Source organism: Athene cunicularia (genome assembly GCF_003259725.1).
Source record: "Athene cunicularia isolate RWA chromosome 21 unlocalized genomic scaffold, athCun1 chr21_part1, whole genome shotgun sequence".
NCBI classification, from domain to species: Eukaryota; Metazoa; Chordata; class Aves; order Strigiformes; family Strigidae; genus Athene; species Athene cunicularia.
Window position 1 is genome coordinate 8987367 of NW_020799127.1, and position 23680 is coordinate 9011046.

Below are 23680 nucleotides of genomic sequence, written 5' to 3' on the forward strand. Positions count from 1 at the left end.
GGGTCGCTGCGCTTAACCCCAGCAGAGCGCGGGGCCGGGTTCATCCCGGGGCTCGATCGCCTCGGGGCGCCGGGGAGGCTCCCCTGGGCCGCAGCCCGCAGTGCCCGGAGCGCTCCCGCACCTGCACGAGGCTGCTGCGGCGGTTCCTCGCCAGCCGCTTCCCCGGGCTGATCCAGATACGTCATTAACTCTTTTGGGGCGTCTTTATAGATTTAAAGACTGCGCTTAGCAGTTGTAAAGTAGCAATTACTTAAATAATATTTTCCCTGAAAGTTCAGAAACTCAATGAGGTGCAAATTCCTTTTTAATTAAAAAAAAAAAAAAGCCTTTTGAGAGCTGTAATTTCTGCAGTGTTGAACTAACACGTAAAGTTAACGTGCAATACTTGAAATTATTTAGTGATTTATATAGTAAGAGCACGATGCTAATAAAAGTGCCAGATGGACAAAAGTTACTTAAAATAAGTGTTCGTATCTCACCTGTAGGATTAGAGTCGATCTGCAGTTTGAGGATACTGACTGCTTATCTTTGAGTCAGTGCAATAAGCAAAAGTAAGAAGATGGAGATTTTGCTTGTTAATTTTGCTTAGCTTTGTTGATTTTGCTTAATTTTGTTGATTTTGCTTAGGCCACTGGCTCTGTTAAAGTCTAATGAAGAAGACTCAGGAATCACGTGAGGAATGAAATCTTTGCATCGGGTGTATTTTGAGAACTTCACGTTTCCCTGAAGTGCTTATAATCAGATGCAGACTTCAAGGCTAGAAAGACTTATATACATAAAGAATCAGCATCTATTCATTATTTTAATACAAGAAAGATTTAGAAGATCCAGAGTAAACATCAGCTTATTTTTAGTTGCTAAGCTTCTTAGCAGGCAGATTGGTTATGATGTGACTTTGCCATCCGTGACATGTTGGAGTTGGAAAGGAGGAAGGTAGAGGAGAAAAGATTAAGCATCAAAGAAGCGAGAAAGATACAACAGGAAATACAGTGAATGAGCATTAGGACATTTCCAGATATTCTGTGACTCTGCGGCCAAGCCCATAAAATGTTAATTTAGTGAATGGTTTTAATTAGTTGACAGAAAAGACTCTCCTGTACCAGACATGGAGAGGTAAAGTTTCACCTCTGTTTTACAGTGTGCAGCTGAATGGGAGCCAGTCTCACAGAGATCTGATGAGGATGATCCAAGAAATGAAGAGGTGTTTGCCCGAAGAGAAAAAGAGTTCCAGCAAGCCCAGCACCATCAGTGCTCTCAACTATGCCTTGCAGTGTGTCCAGCAGGTCCAAGGTATGTGTGGAAAAAATCTGTAAGTGTAGAAGCTGTTACAGCCCCTTGGTTTGAAGAGACATGTCTGGCAGCAAATATCATAACAAATGAAAGCATTCCAGTTATTCTGCAAACAGTTGACTTTCTGAAGCACTGGGGGTTTTCTTTATTTAAATATTCATGTTATCTTTTCTACTGAAATGCCCTCCTGCTTCTTCTCTTTTCTTCAGAGTCCTGTGGCTTATAGGTGCCTACTAATAACTTTCTGTGTATATTGAAAAAACAGCATTCTTCTCCCACTTGGAAAAATTTTTGGATAATCAGTGTTTTTCAGCAGAACTGAGTAGCTAAAGTTGTTCTTTTTGCCATCATGTTCTCTCCTTTCTACTTCCTCATGCTTGTTTTCTGTAATGTAGATCAGTCATTCCAGTAGTATTATCAGTATTACTTTTTCCTTTGTTGCTACACAGACCTTCCTCATCTCATCTTGGACTTCACCAAAAGGATGACAAAAGTACAAGGGTTGTAAGAATTACTTTCAAAATAGTCTCCTACTGACTTCCTTGTGTTTGTTTTGCTTCTCTTCTTTTTTCAATTAGCAAACAATGACTTTTTCCAGGCTCTGAATGACCGAAGAGTGTTTCAGCCAGATGTGATGACATACAGCATAGAGGAGTTGGTGGCAGTTGCATCTGAACACACTCCAAAAAACACTGTAAGGAATTCAGGCACTCTCAAGGAGTTCATCACTTGTCATTTCACTCCTTATTTAGACTCCTTAGATCGTTTTGTGGAAATAGAATGTGTAAAATTGAAAAGCTTTCAAGTTTTAGCCAGGCAGGCCTTTGCGTTTTTAAAGGTAGATCAAGACTGCTTCTAATCTGTGCTGACTCAGAGTACCCAACAGCAGTAAGTGAAGAAATACCTTTTTTCTTCTTTTTTTTTTTTTTTTCCAGAAGGAACAAAGATCATTTTGAGAATCTTATTTGAGAATTCATTTACAGCATCGTAATCTTTTGAAACAGACTTAGCAGAATGTTTTCAAAGCTGATCAAGTCCATAGTTGTGAGGGACTTTGCTTTTGTTTGTACTCCTAGATTTATTTTTTTCTTGATTTGCAGTATGTGTCATGCTTTCTGGCTCTGCTTCAAAGAAAAGAGTGTTTCTTGAGATTCAGTATTGTTAGATGCCATATCACAAATATTGCAAATGCTTTCTACTTGTAAAGTTCCCGGAATATTTTTGCATGTGGAGTTGTGAATACTCTGAAATGTGGGGAGAAGTGTGTGGAATGATACCCAGTCATTCTGAACAATGGCAAGCATCACTGTGATCTGTTTCAGTTTTGATATTGCAGTTTTATTAGCATTTGTAAATCATGAGTAAGCTACTGTAGCATTGGAGATTGTAGCAGCTCACGCAAAACCTCCTTGGACAGTAACTTAAGAACATGTTTTTGAACTTCTGTCTTAGGTAGCAGTGTGTGGTCGTTTGGGGTGGGTTGTTGGTTGGTTGGTTGGTTTGGGGGTTGTTTTTGTTTTGATTTTTTTTATCCTTACAGTATTGTTGCCCATGTTGGGGGGAGGATTGCCGTTAACGGTGTTTGTCTTCCAGGACACATTTGTGGCTGTGTTTTCCCTGCTTTCGGGACACATAGTGCATATTTCTGAGCAGGCAGCATCCATTCTAAACTGTAAGAAGAAAGTGTTGGACTCCTCCCGGTTTGTAGAGCTGCTTGTCCCTCAGGATGTGAGTGTGTTCTACACCCACACAGATCAGTCCCACCTGCCGCTCTGGAACGTGGAACGTCAAACAGGTGGGACTTGGCAGTGCTCCAAAATGCTTTTTGTGTCTTTCTCTCTTTGCAGAATGGGGTTAGAATAGTTGTCCATGGTAAATGCTGATGCTGGGGATATACATTGTCAGCACTTGTTCCCCTTCCACTTTGAAAACTCAAGTAGCTGTGCAGCTAGTGTAGGGTGAGAAAGGCAGATACCTCATTGTGGTGTGTGCCCTCCTACTCATTCGAATACTGCTGCTTTTTGAAATAAACTAAAGGTCTAATTGTGAGTTTAAAGTTGTTTAATCTTCATCTTGTGATTGCTTAGGTGCTTTGTCTTTATGGTCTGCTTGCAGCCTGCTGTGAACGTTTCTCACTGAACCTGTGTTTTAAGCTGACTTGCTATTTAGTGCTGGATGTACCTAGATGGTGACTTTTAAGTTCTGTGCTATCTGTGAGCAATTCAAATGTAGCTCGCATGTCTTTTGCCCACCTGGCTGTGAGACTGTGAGACTGTTTTGGCATCAGAGCTAGGAAGTCCAAAATCCTCACTACCAAAGGCTGTGAGGCATCAGGGGCTGCAAAGGTGCCAGGGATTCCACAGCTTGGAATCCAGTCATGTGCCTGCCCAGCCGAGCAGCGACACCCCTGTGCAGTTGTTACTCTCTTGCTGTGAACTGAGTTTTCCTCTCCCTCCCAAGTAACTGTGTATAGTTTTTGAATCTTCACCTTTCCTTTCCATAGTGATGCACTGAGGAAAGGTGGGGTTTTTTTAAGATCATGCGTGTTTCCTCTGAATTTAGTTCCAGGTCAGCCTTCTTCAAGAATGAGTGGGCTGGAGAAGAGAGATAACATTTGAGGTGGGAGCAGACTGTTGAACAGCTAATTCAGTAGCTAATAAATAGCAGGTTGTGAGACTTGGGTCTTGCTCAGAAGGTCTGGAGGATGCCGAGTTTAAAATAGTTCTGATAGGTGTGGCCTTTTTAAGGATATTAACTGATACTTCCAATGTGTGTTCTTCTTATCAGCTTCTCTGTATGAATATGCCCAGGTGAAATCCTTTTTCTGCAGGATCAGGCAAGTACATTATTACAGTTTTATGTCTGTGAAGGCTGGGCAGAGGGTTCGGTAATGGGCAGAAACCGTGTTCTGTTGTCACAAGTGACCAGTGTGAGGTTGTGGAACTCCACTACAGTATTGGCTTGGTGTGTTCAGTGTTGGCATCCAGCAGGACATTTTTAATATCTTTCCCATAGTGATGCTTAAACTTGCCTGGGAATAGAAGGCAAACTGCTTTTACTTTTGGACCTGTCGGTTTCCTTCAGTACTGCTGTGCAGGAGAAGAATGATCTCGTGAAAAACCGCTGCTCCCCCTTTCACAGTTCAAGCATGGATACAAGTGGTGTTTTGCTTAAGGTTGCTTAAGAGTCTGTGACAGAGGCAGTAACAGAAGCTCAGTCACCTGAGTCCCAGTGTGAGACCTGAATCATGAGATTCCACCTGCTGTCACTGTGGAGGCAATTTGCTGCTTTATGCTTCGCTAATCCTAGTGCTGAAAGAAGAAAAAAAAGTTGAGATTGGCCTCTAATCTTTAGTGCAGTTCTGCTCCAGACTTGGATGGTCTCTTGATTTCTGTAAGAACTGTTCATTTGCTTCTGAGCAGACACAATACTTGTTCCATCTTTCAATCACTGATTCATTCATTTGCGTTTCAAGAGCCCGAGTTTTAAAGTCACCTTTGTCTCTTGAATTGTGTAAGGGCCCTTGGAATAAATATAGAAGGCCAGGTACCAATTTTAAGTTGGGGGAACTCTTTCTAGGATACATAAATGTTTTGCGATAATTTTTCTTCATATTTTCATACAACATTTCTCCTTCCTTTATGTATCAAATCCTTTTGTTTATGTGGGCTTCATGAGTAAAAATATTTTTTTCACAGGCACAAACTATGCTTAGGTATGAAAAAGTTTTTTTGTGGGTTAAACTTGTATATCCAGTTTCCATTTGTATCCTTTTTTTTTTTTTTTTTTCCAAAAGGGAGAGTTGTCAGTAGCAATTTTAATGACACTAACTTCTCTCTTACAAAAGTAAGTGTGGAATAAGGAAGTAACTTTTAGTGTGATAACATTCAAAAACTTATCTCAATTCTTTCTGTCAGAGCTGGGTAAGATACTGCAGTTCTAAGAGGTGAAAGAGCATTTGCAGTAGACACGGGCAGTGGCTAATGCAGTTGTTACAAGGCCCCAGTTAAGATCTCATCTAGAATGTTGTGCGCTGCCACTGCTCATGCGTGTTCGAGGAAGACAAATTCTCATGGGAGTACAATCAAAGCACTACAACTATTTGTGAACCAAGGCTGCAGGAGTCTCGTTAATGTAGGTCAGTGAAACAAAACTTGAGACACTTAGTTTTATTGTTGTTCCTAAAAATGGTACAGAATAGACAATAAACAGAAAAAGAACTGTTGAACTTGAAGGAGAGCGTAAGACCGGATGGGTGGTTCTGGTGAACACGTTTGGGCTGAGAATTAGAAGACGGTCTTTAACCATCAGAGTAATGGTGTTTCTAGAACAGCCTCTGAATGCAGGTATTGGAGGCAAAACACTTACTTGGTTTTAAGGGGAGCCAGATCAATATTGCTGAATGTGTTGGCCTTGGATCGCAAGGGAGTGTGCGTAGGACTGCGGGAGATTGCGATTATCTGGGTCTGTGCCCTCAGCATAACCTCTCTGTGCAGGGCTCTCGGCCATGGCATAAAGTATCTGAGTCTCAAAACCAGTGTGTTCACTGCTTTTACTTCTTCTCAGGGGTGGTAAAGATCAAGAACAAGAACCACGTTGTTACCCCTTCCGAATCACCCCGTACTTGGTCCATGTGTGTACTTCTGTCCATGTGGATGCAGAATGCTGCTGCTTAGCTTTGGCTGAGAAAATTCACTCTGGATACGAAGGCAAGTCAGGAGATTCCAGTGAAAAAAACAAGCCAATAGGAAAGTGCAGTCTTTGAAAGTCTGCTTCCTTTGTTTTGAACTTGTGCTTGGATAGCTCACCCCTATAACTTCCAGTCTGTGTGTGTGTGTGCCTGCAAACCCATAGCATCTGTGCTTCTTTGCAAGGCCATGAAGCATTGACCTCACTGTTCTTATTTCTGAGAGAAGTCTGTAGCACCTACAAATTTGTAATGTTTCTATGAGTTACTGGTCAGAAAGCAGTGAACAATTAAAAAGTTCATGAGCCAGTAATTCTCCGTCATGAGCAGAGCTAGCAGTTGGGTTTTCTGTCTTAATGCATACTTGGTTTCAGTAAATATTTCCTTTTCTGTTAGCTCCTCGAATTCCTACGGATAAAAGAATCTTCACCACCACTCACACCCCTGGATGTGTTTTTCTTGACATAGATGACAGGTAAGATTTGTATCTAAGACCTGCGAGGTGTGTATGAAGAGGTAGCAAAAAATCTTACGGAGATGGAGACCCAAGTAAAGTAGTTGAACTGTGCACCTGACAATAGTTAACTAAACAAAGCAGTTTTGTGTTAGTCTGCTCAGGGAAGAACATCTAGAACTCCACGGACATAATCTCCTTCGTTGACTTATCACTGAATGGAACTGCAGTCGGTTTTCGTTATCCAGGGCAATGGGCACCTGTGGTAACACAGAGGAAAACCCACCTAGTGCAAAGCTCTGAGGGTCATGGTGTGGAGATACAGCGGTACTGAGCTGGCTCGAATAAATTTGGCCAGACTAAAGCTGTCTCCTGCAAAGCCACAAAACTGTTTGACAGCACACTCTGCAGCATCCATGTCAGATTTCATACCGACGTTTTGCCTGTGACCTGTTTCTTCAAGACACTTTTTTTTTCCTCCCTTTGCATATAGACAAGTACAAAACTGCCTACAAGTGTGAAGATCTGTTAGCTCTCAGGCACAGAAATGTTTGTCATTAGTATTTACGTGCCTGCATTGCACTGGAGTATTATTAGATGGGCTGGAAAGTTTTCTGTAGCCTTAGTTCATGCCATTGTAGATCGTGCATGGGGACTTCACTGACAGGCAAAGGTTTAAACATGTAAATACTCAAAAGTATATTAAAATCGGGGATAATGTGTTTGGGTTTCAGAGCAGTGCCTTTGCTGGGTTACTTACCTCAAGATTTAGTCGGAACATCCATACTGATGTATTTGCACCCAGAAGATCGTCCTCTGATGATTGCTGTTCACCGGAAAAGTAAGGACAGTTGCTTTAAGAGGAATTGCTGCTGGTTTTAACATTCTTTCCTTATCACATTGCTTGACATGTGACTGATCTACAGTCTAGACAAAAATTAATTAATTAATGCAACCAATCTGAGATCAGAGCAAATTAAAACCCAGAAGACCCCCAGTCATTAGTGCTTGTGCTTGCATTGCTGTGTCATAATCTAAACCAAACCTTATTTCTTGATTTTATTTTTTCTTCAGTCTTGAAATTTGCTGGACAACCCCCTTTTGAACACTTACCTATTAGATTTTGTACTCAAAATGGGGATTATGTCATACTGGATACCAGCTGGTCCAGTTTTGTGAATCCTTGGAGCAGGAAAGTCGTGTTCATCATTGGCCGACACAAAGTCCGGACGTAAGTCACTTGTAGAATTGATCTGTTGAAGAGCTTTTCACTGAATACTCTCAGTACTGAACTAGAGACGTAATATTGCTCCTGCAGTTTGTGACAACTACCTAGCATCTGTCTTGCAGCCCATTCCTTCAGGACAGTATTAGTTTTGTTTACTAAGTATGAAAATAAATATATTTCTTTGAAGTAAAAGGCAAAGTCAACTTTTTTTAGCATACGTTTTTGCACTATGGTTGATGTCCAAGTACTGTGACAGTGGACATACCTAAATCAAAATATCAGTTTTAGACAAGCTAAGTAAAAGCTAAAAAGCAGTGTAAAAAATAGATTACTTTAACAAATAATTAGTTGACATTGTTTCATGACTGCTTTCAAAAAAAACCCATTAATTGACAGACGTGTAACCCAAATCACCTACTGGCTTGTTTTCGTCTGGATTATTCACTTGATACAGAATCTAAGTATTTACCAAGGTAGCCTCTTTTAAAAATGCAGTTAGTACCAAATGTGCAAGTTAATTTTTCAGGTGTTTCTCCTTAGTTTCCAAGAGAACTGGATATATGACTGCCTGCCTTCCTCTTACCTGATTTCTTTTCTAGGAAATGGCCTTTTGGGATGGCCTTTTGACTTTTCAAAGTGATCTTTTATTCAGGGATTTATGGGCTGTGATGTTGTCTTCTCCCTGAAGGAGGCAGGCGTGTAGATGTTTGTCAGCCTTAACTCGTGTCACTGCTGGGGTACTGACTTCCCTGGGGCTTCACGCAGCGCTGCCCCCGTGGCACTGCCCGCTACCCTAGCAGAGCTGCTAGTGGAACAGGGCATCTTTTTGTGCTGACTCAGCAAAGCAGTCAAAATAAAATAATGCTAATAAAAAGAATCTGTTCTAACTCTGTTTGTTTATAGCTGCCTTTTCTTCATCAAATTAAAATTAATAGTGAAATTCTGTTGGCTCTCTCCAGAAGCCCACTGAATGAAGATGTCTTTGCTACAAGAAGTAAAGAAACAAACAGTGTTGAGAAAGAGATAAGAGAATTGCAAGGACAAATTTACAAGCTGCTTCTGCAGGTAAAGAAGATGGAAGAATTTCAGAACACTGTCTGGCCTTCTTGAATGAGAAGCTAAAGAAACTTGGGTCTGTTTAGAAGACTACTTTGGGCATGATCTTTTAAAAGGTCTTAAAGGAAAGTTCTGAGTGGAGACAGGCTTGTGTGACAGCATTAAAAAGATGGCTCTGGGTAGCTCACCTGATCAGAAAAAGCTATTTTGACGTATTTGCCAAGTCTTTATGTTGAAAGATAAATCTGCATCCTGAAACACCTTTAAGCAAGTGGTAGAGCCCAGAGCAGTACTGACTTCTTTGTTTACTTGAATTTCTGTGTTGCAAAGTATGTTGTTCCCTTCCTTTTGTTCTCTAAGAGGATTTTTTTTTTTAATCACTTTTTTTTTTTCCCCCTTCATACAGCCAGTTCACAGCAATGTTTCCAGTGGTTATGGAAGCCTTGGAAGCAATGGCTCTTACGAGCACTATATCAGCATAGCATCTTCAAGTGACTCCAATGGGAATTGTGCAGAGGATGTACAGGAACCAGTAAGTCTGTAAATGGCACTGTCTGCAGAGTAGTAAAAATAGGGTTTTAAAAATGAAAACTTCTACTGTGTACATATGCACTACTCATCATGAATTTTACTGAAGTGGGAAGGTACAGCTACATTCAAGCTAAATTTACTTAAATTGGTCAAATATAGAATGCTGGCTTTTGGGTTTTGCTCTTAATTTTGCTGACTAAAATGAGCATATAACTACTAACGTAGTTCACTAAAGTAAATTGAATACTTGCTTAAGATCAGCCTTCTCAAAGAACCAGTGGACTTGGAGAGGAAAAAGTGGAAAAACCGTGCAACCAGGAGGAGGATTGATGCATGTGAAGGGGTTTCTCTTGGCTTGGGATTTTCTGTTTTGCTTCAGAAGGGCACTAGATGTGCAGTGTAGACTGTTATAGAAGAGTGGGAACAGTGCTGCCCTAAAACACGCGTTGCACTTACCTAATTGGCTTGTGAGGCTCCTGGGTAAGTCATCATCTTATTCCCACTCTCAAGGTTTGCATCAGTATTAAAACATTCCAATGCTGAGGCTGTTTGAGCTTTATCGTGGTTAATTTAATTAAATTAACTATGATAATTAAATTCATTAAACTTACAAATACTGATAGATACCAGGCTCAGGCTGACAGTCTACTCCCTTTCAGTTTGGAGAATACAAGAACCCAAGCCCATCTTAACGGTCTCCTATGGCCTCTTTTCATTAATTTTATTCTGACTTCACATTTTCACGTATCTCAAGATGACATTGCAACAAGTTTGTGCAGATGTCAACCGAATAAAGAATCTGGGACAGCAGCTGTATATTGCATCAAGGAGCAAGCCACAGAATGGGCATGAACAAGCTGTGGGCTCAGAAATGCTGGGAGGTAAGTTAGTGTGATTATGATCCTTAAGGTAACGTGAGCTCCTGTAGATCCACAGCCCTGAGGCTGGCAGCTGGTGTTCTGACACTGAAGAGCTTAAGGTAGCACTTGAGTGTGGCTTAAATGTGGGAATTGCTTTGTTTTGTTAAAAAAAAAAACCCGAACCAAAAACCAATCAAAACCAACCAAACTAAAAAAACTAAAGCCCACCCCAAAAAAGCCCTCAGCAGATGCAATAACTTTTTGACTGTTCCCTGAAATATGGAGAAACTTATCTGTCTCTTTGTAGGTTAATAGACTTTTTATTGTAACATTTTCTAGTGAGCACACAGACTTGCTTTAGCAAGTATAAGTACTATGGAAGCTTCCCTCAGCTGCTTTATGTAGACTCTCAGAAACAATCCACAGGTTGGAAAACGCTGCCCGACTTCCCACCAAAGTAGTGGTTTAGTTACTGACAGTGTCACTTAATATTATGCTAATGCACATTATTTGCAGTTAGTACCCAGCACAAATATGTGGAGAAAACTGGATGCTTCCTCAGATATCATAGGAATCTGTATTAAAACATTTTGCACTGTGATACTCTCTACGAAAGTTCTAATTAACTCCTAGTCTTGTTGATGAGAGGCCTGCACTGTGAATGTTGATGCTGCTCTGACCAGGGTGTCTGTGCTATAAAATGCTGTAAGTGACTGTTAAATAACAGGTTGGATTCTGTGATCTGTAATTGAGAGAAGAGTAGTATTAACTGCAGCTTTGTTTACAATTTAAATAGAATACTTTTTTCTATGCTGTTTTCATTGTGTTTACTAGTTGTTCTGAGTGAATGTTTAAGGTGTTGTGTGGGGTTTTTTTTCTTTTTAGGCATTCTTTTCCCTGCTCCCTCTCCTGCCTCAGAGCATGGGAATTGGAATGAAAATGCAGAATAACTTAGTAATGGGAGCTGTGCTGTCATAGGCCATATATCCCTGTATAATATATATGTATCCCAGCGCATATATGCGTGTCTTGGCGGGGGTCATGGTTAGATACCTCTGAGTGAAGTCTTTGAGGATTTCTTCTTTTCTAGGGAAGAGGCCCACTGCTTCCTGTTTTCTTCAGACGTTGAGAAGCGACAGCACGGAAGAACCAAGCAATGTGTTTTATGATGATTCAAAGAAGACTCCACGTGTTCCTTCCTATCAGCAGATCAATTGTGTTGATAGTATCATCAGGTAATAAACTGTGAAGTGATTTTTAGAGATACAAGTTTAAGATTAATTGGTGGAATGTAAATATCCAAGCAGTGCGCATTGGTCTAAACTGTCTGGGTTTTGAGTTGCAAGATAAATTTAGGATTGTTTGTGAAGTTTTCTGCCTCTTGGGCAATTCATCCCAATGCTCAGTTAATCTGAGTTACACAATGATGAAGAATTTAGGGCCTAAGATTCTGTTTGCAACTATTGACATTTGTCTACTGATAGCTCCACCGTTGGTGCAACAGGGGTTTAAGAGAATTTCCATGGGCATAAAATGTCAATGTCTTCTCAATATACACTTCAAGAACATCTGTATAAAACAGAAAGTTGATATAATTTATAAAACATCGGTATTTTTTAACCCAGTGGGTAACATAATAATTTTTCTTTTTTTTCTTTTTTCCTTTTTTTAAAGAGTAATCGATAGATTTTTATTTAAAATACTCCTTGGAAACCAGTCCAGAGCTTCCTGCAGTGAATTTAAAATACTAATTAACAACCCCTGGATCTCCAGTTTGGATTGTTGAAGTGTTTGTATCTCCAAGTGGAGAAAAAACACAATGTAGGGAGAGCTTCCTGTGATATGCTTTTATTTCAGATACTTAGAGAGCTGCAGTATTCCAGCATTGAAAAGGAAATGTAAGTCTTCTGCAAATACATCTTCATCATCTTCAGAAGATGACAAGCAAGTCCAACAAAATCAGCAGGAAGTGGAGGCGTTGGAAGGTAACACAAAGTACACTGACAGTCGAATCACAACAACTGATTTCCAAGGCTTATGTCCACTTCTTAAATTGCTGTCACACTGACAGCACAGATAGTTTGGTGACGTGGTAAATATTTTCTTACGTTGCCTAGATCTCACAGTTAAGCATAAGCTACAATATTAAGTTTCTGAATGTAGAATGCATCAAAAGAACTATTGTTTGTTGTAGTTAAATGAACCTTCTCTTGCTCACTCACTTTATGCATGTTTAGTGTGTGCTGACATCACACTGGCATCGAATGTTACATTTATCTGTATATAGGATGTATTTAATAGTCTGCGTAGGTACTGCTTGTGTCTGAACCAGCCAGTCTTGATGAATTGGGAGCATAGTGCTTGGAACAAAATCCCACGTAGAAACTTTGTCATTTACCAGTAGATACTGCTGTGGTTTCAGCAGCTGATTCCCAGGCTCTGGTTCCTGCTGATCGGGAAGAGACGCTGCCCGGCCGGACCACCGCAGGCCTGGTGGGAGCTCCCCTGGCAGAGCTGGCCCTGTCCAGCAAGTCTCCGAGCGTGGTGTCTGTCACCAGCCAGTGCAGCTACAGCAGTACTATAGTGCACGTCCCACGCCCCGAATCAGGTACTGTTCACACACACAAAACGCTGGCTTGGCTCACTGATTTTTAAATTTACACAATGTTTCTTTCCAAACTGAACTACACCATGAGAAAGTTTTGTCCATTTGAGATATGTTCTCATGAATATGAACTCTGGAATATAATTAAGGTTCTTCTAGGGACACTGTGAAGAAAACTTGAGCCTGGAAATTTTTACAGTATTTTAATAAAACCTAGTTTTGAGAGAGTGCACTGTTTCCTTTCCCATTTAACTTCATCCTGTGTATATCTCAAAAACAACAATGTGCTTTTTTTAGCCATTGAGGATTAAAATAAAAATTACTAATGGGCCAGTGTTACTTCATTTTAATGCAGAAAGAAGCATAAAAACAAGTATTTTCCTAGTACAATAGCAGTTAAATAAGAAAGAAGCACCTCTGTGACTTCAAAGTGAATTTGAACTTTTACAGACCATGAAAAGTAATTTGTTCAGTTGATGTTAATGTAACTATATTTGAGTGTAAAGGGTGTTTTCTCCCCCCACCTCTGCAGCCTGTATCTGCTCTGTAGCTCAGACAAGGTTGTTTCGTGTTTGACCTTCTGGGTGTTGTGGGAGTTGACACCAGAAGGCCAGAGCAAAGAGTGATATATTTTCTTCCCTCTTCAAAGAAGTGACTACAATGGAGGATACTACTGCTGGAAGTGAACAAATTGAGCTGCCTCCTGTGAATGCTCAGTGTCTCACTGTGGTGCCTGAGGACTTAAAGCCAGTTGGGCTGACAAAAGAGACGTTGTCAGCCCACACTCAAAAGGAGGAGCAGAACTACGTTGACAAGTTCCGCCAAAGGATCTTGCTCTCTCCATTTAGGACTTACCTTCAGCAGGGGAGCAGAAGTAACATCGGACATTCCTGTGGCCAAGGTAGGCAGCAGCTTTGAGAAATAAAGACCTATTAGATGACCTAGCAGTGGATTCTGGTTCTCCTTTGTCTGATTTAATTAATATCTTACTATGGCTACAAACAGAATAGTCCCTTTGAAATGCCATGGCTTGACAACAGCATTGCCCACACAGTGGTCTGTTCTGTCTTAGATGTTGCTCTCTTAGACTTTTCACAAAGCAGATAATTATTGCAATAAACCCTGCAAATCCCAAGTAGTTTATTGCCTCCCTTTGAGGGAATGTAAAAGCTCTGGTTGAGATAAACCAAAATGATCAATAAGAAAATTGATGACGTGAAGGAAAATATTGTAGATATGTCAGCAAATCCATCACTGTAGTGTGTGAAAGAATTATCCAGAGAAAAGCCAGCTCTCTGAATAAGCCACACTCAATTATCTGGATGTTTTTCTGTTTTCTCTCTCCTTGTTTTTTTTTCCCCTTGGTCTGTCATTTCAGTGACTGTGTGTTTTTCTTCTTCCTTAGGAGATTCCCCTTCAAAGCAGATGGGCCCAGCTAGCCGTAAAAAAGGCAAACGTGGAAAATTCAAGCGTCAGAAGCCTCAGAGACAGTCCTCAGATAGCCACTCTTACAGTAAAAATAGAAATAGTCTTCCATGCGAGAAGAGAAAAATGCAGAAACAGTCATTCTCTCCCTCAGAAGTGTCCTATCTGAGCTCCTCCAGTGTGAATGTCCTTCCCCCCATGGGATTTCCTGTCCATTCAGATCCACTATCAAGTTTTCCAGCCTCTTCTGCAGGAGAGGAGTTTGCCCTTCACTCGTTAAAACCTGAGTCCATGTCATCGTCCCAGCTATGCTGTGAAGCACAGTCATGCCCAGCACTTTATCCCCCAAACATAGGCACATTTATGGCTGTATTTTTTCAGAGTTTCCCCATGTATGCTCAGATGCCTCAGTATGTCTTTCTTCCTAGCCCCCAGTATGTTTATCCCCCCTCTTCGTACTCATGCACGACACTACCTCCGGCCCCTGCCCCTGCTCCATCTCCGGTAGCACCACGCGCTGTGGGCCAGCCCTTTCCAGCCACTGCGGCCACATCTGTGGACCAGCGAGAGGGCCAGCGTGGCCCGGCCCTGCTGCCCAGCAGCTCACGGAGCAGCTCCCCACTTCAGCTGAATTTGCTTCAGGAAGAGCTGCCAAAACCGATGGAGCTTTCCGTTAGTGCTGATGTTAAAGCACATGCAGAAGCTGAAGGTGTAAGTAACGTGAATTTGTAATGTAGAGGAGGAACGTGCAGCCGCCCAGACTGATGGGTGTTTCAGGGCCACCAGAGTTTGTTAGCTGCTTTTTCTGGTGGCTGTGCTATGCAGACTGCAGGGCACAAATAGCACAGGAGGCAGAAAAAGCTGTTTATGCTTCTGTCGGTGGGAACTTGTAACCATACAGCATTGGCACCTAGAAAATGTCAGAAATGCGAGATCGGGTCTAGGCTGCCACGGGCCACTTTTGTTCAGCATTTTGGCAGCAGCCTTTTCAATTAAATTGATGGCCAGTATTTTGTGTTTGGGGCTTTTATGCATGTGGAACTTGGTTAGCGCTGCACAGTTCGCATCCTTTTTCATCCCGTCCCACAGTGTCTGTGGAGAACCGAAGGGAAGATACGTGTCTAATTACTGCCTCTGTCTCCCAGGGATGCAGCTAATGAATGAAGAACAGGGATCCTGTGAGGGTCAGTGTCCATACATGGGCATAGAAAGGCCTCTCCAACTTCCGTGGTAAACTCAGAGGCAGGAATCTGAGCTCTCAGGCAAGGAAAAAATGTTGGCTCCTGAGTGCAGATTGGGCTGGAAAGGCTGGCTCAGCTGAAACTGCAGGGTAGGGTCCTGGAAGGGGATCTGGTGTGCCTGAGCGGCCGGGGCAGCGCGCTCCACACGCTGAGTCGGGGAAGAGGCACTCCCTGTCCCTGGAGCGCCCGTTGCTGGGCCTGTGTGGCTGCTTCTTGCATCTGACAGGGCGTGAAGGGAACTGACTCCTCCTGCCAACGGAACGTATTAACATTGCAGTGTTGCAATATCTTGATACAGTGGGGAAGAATCTGCAGCAGAACCTAATAAATGAGTCTGGGTGCTTGTTGATGTCACCCATGAAGAGTGTTACCACGAGTTCTAGACTGCTGTTCACCTTCAGAGCTAGAAACTCCAAACCTATTGAACTGAGAACTGAGTCAATATGGGACAAATTCAGTAAATGCATGAACTTCCTTTTTCAATCTTATGTGTAACTTCCATGGATGTGTTTGTTTTGATTTTTGTCTCCAGGACAACGATCCAGAAGACAGTGGTAACAGTGCTAACCATTGTGCTTCTGGTGAATTTGCCGACCACTCACTGTATGAGGGCTCCCAGTCAGGTTCAGGCTCAGCGGCACCAGGCACCGGATCAGCCTCATCTGGGTCTTTAGGCTCTGGCTCCAGTGACACTTCTGGTTGCGGCACAGGTAGAGAAGTTCAAGATCTGGAGGTTTGGTGCTTTGGTGCTAACATGGTTTGCTAAAGTGTTGGTAGTTCATAACAAGATACCGTAATGGGAATAGGAAATCACAGGAAGAGGATCTGTAGCCTTTACTTTTCATCAGCTTTCGGTGTTTGAAGCCAAGTTTGTTTCAGTCACTGTAGTTGGAAATGGGAATCTAAAAAGCCATTCCTTTAATCTGTAAGTTACTCTTTCATTTTGCTCATTATCACTTTTCTCCGCATTAGATACTGGCTTGGATCTTATTTGGGTAAAGGTGAATCTGCCTAGAGCAGGGCCTCTTGAAACAGAAGCAAAGAGTCTGAGCCAAATAATTGTGAGAAGAGTGAACAGAGATTTGGAGATCTTGAGTAACTTAACAGAATGAACTTTATCTGTGAATTCTCAATAGGGAGTAGTCCCTTGCGAGAGCAGTCACCTCGGAGTAGCTGTGTTCGTATTGCAGAACTAGCTTGCAAGAATACACTGGTGTTCTCTTTTTGTGCTGAGCTACTAGGATTTCTCAAGCATCTGCATTCATTTTTTCTTTTATGTTAATTCTCAGCAGCTAGTGGGAAAAGCAGCAAGAATTTTGCCAGTAATGATTCTTCTGAAGCTTCCAAAGAAGAGAAGAATCAGGAAGCAGAAGAAAAAGGGACAGCTCATAAATCCAAACATGAGTCAGCCTGGGTGATGATGGATCACACATCCGAGCAAGTTCTAATGACTTACCAGATGCCAAACAGGTTGGAAAACATCAACAATTTCTGACATGTAGTTTGGAATTGTGCATAGAACTGTAGAATTAAAAATGAGACTGTGGAAATAGTGCATGTACCAGTGAAACTCCAAGGAGGTGTATTAATTTACTGTTTGTGCATTTTAGGCCCTGGTTATTTCCTTTTGTCTTTGTTTTTTTTTTCCTCACCATTTCCCCCATCAGTTAAAATATGGTAACATGGAACCTTTTTGCTGAAGTGTTAATGGGATTGGCTATTGTCCTGTACTTTGAATGCATAAAGGGGTAAAAATACTCTGTTATCTGCAATTTGCTTGTAATTAACTAATACATAATTTGTAAAGAGATTCCACATTTAAAACAAAACAAACACAAAACAATAAAACAAACCAAAAAAACCCCTACACTGAACACCCAAACAACTCCAACAAAACCAACAAAAGCCCCGGCAGTTAGATCAGTATTGAAAGAAGCCCTACAAAGCAAACAAGGTGTAACTGGGCATCATCACCTCGCGGTGCCCGGTGCTGTCTGGAGGGCAGCCGCAGACACTGGTGAAGGGGCTCTTGGGGGGCGGGGGGTGATCAGTGCCTGCCTGGCTTCATCCAGGCAGCAGTGTTCACAGGTGTCTTGTTACCTGCAGAATTAAAGAGGAGGTTTTAAAGGAGGATCTGGAGAAGCTGGCAGTCATGCGGAAGCAGCAGCCTTGGTTCACGGACGGGCAGAAGAAGGAGCTGGCAGAGGTGCACTCGTGGATCCGGACTCGGACTGTCCCGCTGCAGATTGGCACCCAGGTAGGGAGCGGAGAGAGCTGGGGCAGGGCCCTGTCTGGCCAGCACCATCCTGCAGTGCTGAGGGCACTGCTGGGCTGCCAGTAGATACAAGAAGGAGATGAGCAAGTGCACTAGCCAGATGACAAATGCCAAAATACGGGTCCTTCCGTTTATTTTTTTGCAACATATGCAAATTCTCTGTAGGAGCCACCTGTAGCAAAGCTCCTGCAGTCACACTGTTGGATGAATGGGAATAATGTCACACTTGCACATAGGGTCCATGCCTAGTGATGTTTTTTCTGTTGGTAGTGGGTCTTTTGCTCTATTTCTTATAAAGTTGATTGTTGCTATGATGGAAGAGCATGCAACCCTGGGACATTAGTGAAGATCAGAGCAAGTGTGTTCAGCAAGCTGAAAAATGCTCATAATCAGAGGGGGTTCAGACATACAGTGCGAAAAACAAAGATAGTTAGTTTTTTGTAGGTGAATTCATTTCTTAAGAATTTTGGTATCATGCCTGACTATTTTATCTGGTATAACTCTTAGGTACTCTGATAAACTACCTCTGATTTCTGTTAGTATGTGTTCGTATGCCAAGTTTAAAGTTCTATCAGGTGCTACAAGAAAAGAAAAGAGCAAGGCAGAACTAGTCCCACAAAGGTCTAGAGTTCCAGTGCTGAGCTATACAGAAAATTTCAAGGCAGAGTGGGCTGCATTCACGTACTCAAACAGCACTGCATGCTCTCTCTGCTAGGATTTTCAGAATGTGGCATTCTGAGCTGTGGTACTTATTCTTAGAGCAGAAAAATTGAGAAATCTCTGTTGACTCTGAAATAAGACCAGAAAATTAGTCTTTGTTTTCCTAATACCTTGATAAAAATCTCTTGTGTCCTGTTGTGGCTAGGACAATGTGTTTGATTCAGATAGCAAAATTCTGTTGAATGTTTGCATCATGTCAAATGTTGTGATATGATTGGTATGCAAACATAAATATTTACTATCTGAGGTGCTAAACCTGCTCCTAACTTGTAGGTCATGGTCGTTTTGCAGCCAGGCTTCTGACAGTAGAAACAAAGGCAGGATTTCTATTTTAATATTTTATTTTAATATCATACTATTTCTCAAGAACAAAAAAAAATCTGTCAATACTCTTGGGCATTTCAGCCCATTTTGTTGGTTGCTATTGTCGCTGTTCAGTCTGCAGTCCAAATCCTTAATGAGTAGCTTGCTTATAAAGCTGAAATGTAAAGCCTTCACATTCAAGGAAGTCACATGCCTTTTTATCTCAACGCTAAAACTGTATGTTCCACTAACCAAAGAATTAATTTCTGAGACAAGATAAGTTGGAAGTGCAAGTACCTGCTTCTGAAAATAACTGTATAATCTCTGCTTTTAGAGAGATTTCAGCCCATTGGTGAGAGGTTTCAAGAGATTGCAATAGATCATGCTATTGGGATTTGACTCTCTGAAATATAAAAAAGAGAAATTACTATGTTCTTCTCCCTTTTTAAAGGGCTGTGTTACATGTGACGTCAGGCAAGCAAGTTGTGAGGCTGCAAAGGCTGATGACGGTATGGAAACAAAGGGAAAATCGCCTCTGCTCCTACAACGCTGAAGACATCAGCACTTGCATCAGTAAAACTGCTTGGTGCGATTCCCATTCTCTTTTTCTCTGCATTTGCTACATACTAGTGGTGAATCTGTCTGTCTCTTCCCAACATGAGCAGTTGCACATGTGAGATTAAACCCTCCTCCATTAGCCCTCCACTCCTGGCAGGACTTTGAAGATTTTTGCTTTGAATTTTTTGCTGGGAGGCTCTTTCCCTTCCTGACCTCACAGACTTGACGCAGAGTGGGTTATGTTTCTAACTTTTGATTGCTCAGTGATGAGCAAAATACAGAGGGTTTTTTGATTTGGGTTTTGTTTGTTGGTTTGAACTTGGAGAGTCTGAAAAGATACCATGGTTAAGAACCTGCAGTGATGGACCAAACAGATCTGAGCGTGTTTACTCTCCAAGTAAGGTGGCTGAAGCCAGCATTGAAACCAAGCTACAACAGAGTGCTCTTCATTTTTGTTTGTTCAATGTTTAAAGGTCTGAACTGAACATCCTAATACTCTGAGGCTCTGAAATCACTGTAGCTGGTTTGAGAATCCAAAAGGCTTTTTAATAAGCAGCTGAAAACTGGACAAATTATTCTACATCAGAATGCCTTTCACCAGCTTGTGCCCATCAAAAAAATAAACTGAAGTGAAAAGAGGCAAAACCAGCTGTGTTCATCAAAATAGATGTTTAAAAGTAATTGAGGGTAACTGGTTTGCAAATCCACTGGAGATTAAATTTAAAATAGCAATCAAAAACATAGAAGTAACAATTCAGGAGTTATTTCCTTATACAGGATCTGCTTTTTAATGAAAGACCTGAAAAACCTTCTTTATCAAGGCACTGTAGCCTAGTTGTCAGTTCAGGTAGCTACATGCCATCTCTTACATGATGTAGCTAGCGCTCTGGCAGGCGCATTCGTGTCTTTGGTGTTGTGTTAGAGTGGGTAAAGTTGAATCCAGACATGGCAAATAGGAAATTTTAAGCCGTTTCCATGTTTTGTTTTTGTTGTGGTAATGCCAAAAACAAAAGGTTTGTTTAATTATGCTTAATTTCTTCTGCTTTCTTGAAAAGTCACATGTTGTGAAGCCGAACTTGGACATCAAACCACATATTCATTACTTCTTATCACTGTTGACTTCCTGTATAAGTTTTAACCTTTCTTTATAAAGGAGTCTCTGTCATGTTGAAATCCATGGGCGAAAAATGAGTTTGTGCATAGTGTGAGTTTGTTGTTCAGAAAGTGGTTACTACTTTCTCTTTCAGTATGTAAAAGGACTTGTTTCGTGTTAATACTTCTAGCTTAAAGCAGAATGTCTCCAAGTGCTCTTCAAACAGGATACGCTTCACTAAAACCTACCAGATTTTGTCTCATTTCCCTTTAGTTTACCAAAAGCTGGATGTAAACAGATTTTTCCGTGTGGAAATCACCTTAGCCTTCTCAACAAAGAGTTTTAGAATGTAACACGTTATTCACACTTTTATCCTGTGTAACTCTTCTGCTGTGTGAAAGATTTGTACTTCTTCAGTTTCATTTACTAGTAAGCTTCAAGTTGTTAAGTTAAAAATACTGTGATCTGCAGATCATTGAAGAAAAACTGTATTTATCTAAAGATTTTTCTTTTAAAAATAAATTCAGTGACAATGTCATTACAGCTTTTTTCAAGGAAAGATATTTTTACAGAATTTTAAGTTTTCAGGGCTAATTTGACTCAGGCAGTGTTCTTTTGATTTTTTTTTTCTTTTAATGGTATGCTTGCCTTCTCTGTTTATACCTATTGCTTTTATTTATTCTTAAACTGCATTTCTTTATTTGTCTTTCAGTTTTTTCAGCTTGAACTTGTTTTTTCTTGCGTTGCAAATCAGCAGTGGTCCACACATCCTCAGTACTTAATGTCTTAGAACTTGAAACACTTCTTAAAATAAAAGACTTTGATAGGTGTTTATGTATATCAAGTTATGTACTCAAGTAGGAAAATGTGGGCAATATCTTATAGCTTTCCTAGTCTTTTTCCTGCACTTACCAATTATGGTACTTTGCTTTATAACCACATTGCCTAAAATATTTGCTCTAAAACTGTAATAAGATGCTTTGTGTATAGGTTCTTTTCTTAATTGGGAAGCTTCTTAAATAACTTAAATGTCAAATTAGGCCAATGCAGTAGAATCCATTCTAGTTAGCTGTGCTTAAATTAAAATGACGGATGTATTTTGAGACTTACAGAAATAGATTAATTTGAATACTCCAGGTACGGACAGCTGTCTCCTTCAAAATAATTTGAAAGTGCAAGCCAGAGGGAAAGTTTAGATAATCAACTCTCTTGCTGTATATTATTTCCACTGGTAATTTCCTGAGCATGAAAATGAGGTCGTTTGCCATGTTTTAGCAGACATACATGTCATCCATTTTCTAAAACAGTGGGACTTAGGTTAGAATGACAATACGTACCTAAGGCTTGAATAATGTTTTTCATCCATAGGTCTGGAAACATGTCAGAAAGGTGACTGTCGTTATCCCTGTTGTATAAAAAGAGGCAGAGACACAAAGGACTTGCACAGATGCAGACCCCCAGTTCATAGCAGACCCAGGAGTGTAAGTTGGGGACCTTCACTCACTATATCCTGTGCTGTCTTTGCTGAAAGTGGTCAAGATTCTGATGTAGAAACTTAATGTGTTTCTTGTTTGGAGATGTTAACCCTTCTTGTACCACCTCCTGCTATGAATTTGTGCCCAGCAGGTTCATTAGGCAACAGAAATCCTCGACAGCTTTTGTATGCTGTGAACACCCTACCCTCTGACCATATATAATGAAGGGACATGTGCCTAGGAGTTTGTATTCAAAGTTTGTAATCCTGGCTAAATCTTAGGTGCAAGAGTCCTTGTCTGGGGCTACACTAGTCCTAGGTTATGGAAGAAAATTATGGTATGGGGGAATGAAGAGGTGAATCGGTGCTCTGTGTGACAGTGAAGCTAAATTATTTGCCCAAAACCGCAAACAGCCTTGGCTGTAAGACCAGGTTTAGGACAAAACCCAGTTTTTTACCCCCCTAGAACCACAACATCTTGCAATCCAATGCCTTATCAAGCCTTTTGGGAAGGACCTAGATTCTGTAAGTTTTTACTTCAGCATACGTTAATTTTCAGTCTTTGTAGTTTGCTGGAGTAGTTGAAGTGAGACCCAGTTATGGTCTGAAAGACCAATGGAGTAAATATTGCAGCCGGATTTGCATGTGCTGTTTTGTTTATGTGACTTTGTTTTGCCTGGCATAATGAAAATGTGGCAGACGGTTCAGAGCTGCTTGGAAGGTCACTTTTCTGGAGATCAAAGGGAAAACAAGCAAGTACAATAGTGATGCAGTTACTACCCCCTGTGGGGGTGTCAGCAGTTTGGAAACCCTTGGTGGATTTCACTGGCAATTTTTTTTGTTGTATTCATAAATACAGAATTATGTTTTTAAAAGATGAGTTAACATGCAGATATTTTCATGGCATTGCTATGAACAGGAGGGACCCTTGTGTATTTTTACAGTGTGCGATAAATATTCACTGGATGAGTAATGTATTGGTAAGTTTATCTTCCAGCTGAATCGACTTTTAAATCACAACCGAATTAATTTTTACATCAGTTGATAGAGATATTATATTGAAATGATGTTCAGCTGTGGTTGAATTTACAATTGTGATTTTAACTGTATACTTTAAAGGAGCTTCTGTTTTTATAAATGAAAAATATGCTGCAAAGAACTGTTTCAAGTGTTTGTTTACTTTTATGGTTGGTAATTTCGAGAAAATAAACTTTTATCAAAATATTCATGACATTTTTCTGATTGTACATAGGCATGGAGGTTGTGAGTACAGTGAAAATGGTCATGTAGTGGCCATTCATCCTGTTCTGTGGTGGGTTTTTTTCTCACTCTGCCTTGCCCACTGCAGGGGGTGTGACTTCCTTTCTAATCGCATCTCACAGGGATGTCTCATAGAGCAATTAAGTTCTTAACTAAGTGCAGAAACAATTTGCTCATCTTTCTCAGCTTTAAGGGACTTTAGAGAGAAGTGTGGTCAACAGTGCTTAAAGAAGCCTGCAGGAGAAAGGCAGAGTCACTACAGGGAGTACAAGGTACAGAACAAAAGATCTCGCATCTTACTAAAACTGGAAAAGAAGGAATCTTAGATAAGTATCTAACTGAAGGTGCTCTGGCAAGGTAAGTGATGCAGTTCCTTGAAATACAGGCCTCTTGAAGATAACATTGGATATATTTTTGCTGATGGGTTACTAATTTTTAAAAGGGTAATTTGGTCATTCTAAACATTATTTACAAATGTGAGCCAAATTATCAAGGTGTTCTTGATCCAAAAATTACAAAGAGATGTGAACAGGTTTGAAACGAAAAAGTTCAGGGTGTGCTGTGTTTTTTATATGGAGGTCTAGGCAGTGTCAGTCTAGCTGCGTTACTGGCTTCCTCAC

The 23680-nt window shown here is 40.9% G+C and overlaps 1 protein-coding gene across 5 annotated transcripts; it reads left to right on the plus strand.

Annotated features, from left to right (window-relative positions):
• The first annotated feature begins 970 nt into the window (after positions 1-970).
• PER3 (period circadian regulator 3) lies at positions 971-22978 on the plus strand. 5 transcript variants are annotated; one of them, XR_003399851.1, is made up of 21 exons: positions 971-1290; positions 1869-1984; positions 2884-3085; positions 4078-4126; positions 5857-5999; positions 6374-6452; positions 7166-7272; positions 7506-7662; positions 8619-8724; positions 9122-9247; positions 10001-10127; positions 11197-11341; positions 11964-12091; positions 12511-12714; positions 13361-13612; positions 14117-14847; positions 15910-16087; positions 16667-16847; positions 17484-17634; positions 19127-19630; positions 21695-22978. XR_003399851.1 is itself a non-coding variant. In XM_026862633.1 (20 exons), the coding sequence occupies exons 1-20, from the start codon at positions 1176-1178 to the stop codon at positions 19226-19228; spliced, it is 3399 nt and encodes a 1132-aa protein (XP_026718434.1). In that variant the 5' UTR covers positions 971-1175; the 3' UTR covers positions 19229-20860. The 5 variants fall into 5 exon arrangements, 4 of the variants coding, with proteins under 4 accessions (XP_026718434.1, XP_026718435.1, XP_026718436.1 ...); XM_026862633.1 differs by lacking the exon at positions 21695-22978 and having other exon boundaries at positions 19127-20860; XM_026862634.1 differs by lacking the exon at positions 21695-22978 and having other exon boundaries at positions 16670-16847; positions 19127-20860.
• Positions 22979-23680: the final 702 nt, after the last annotated feature.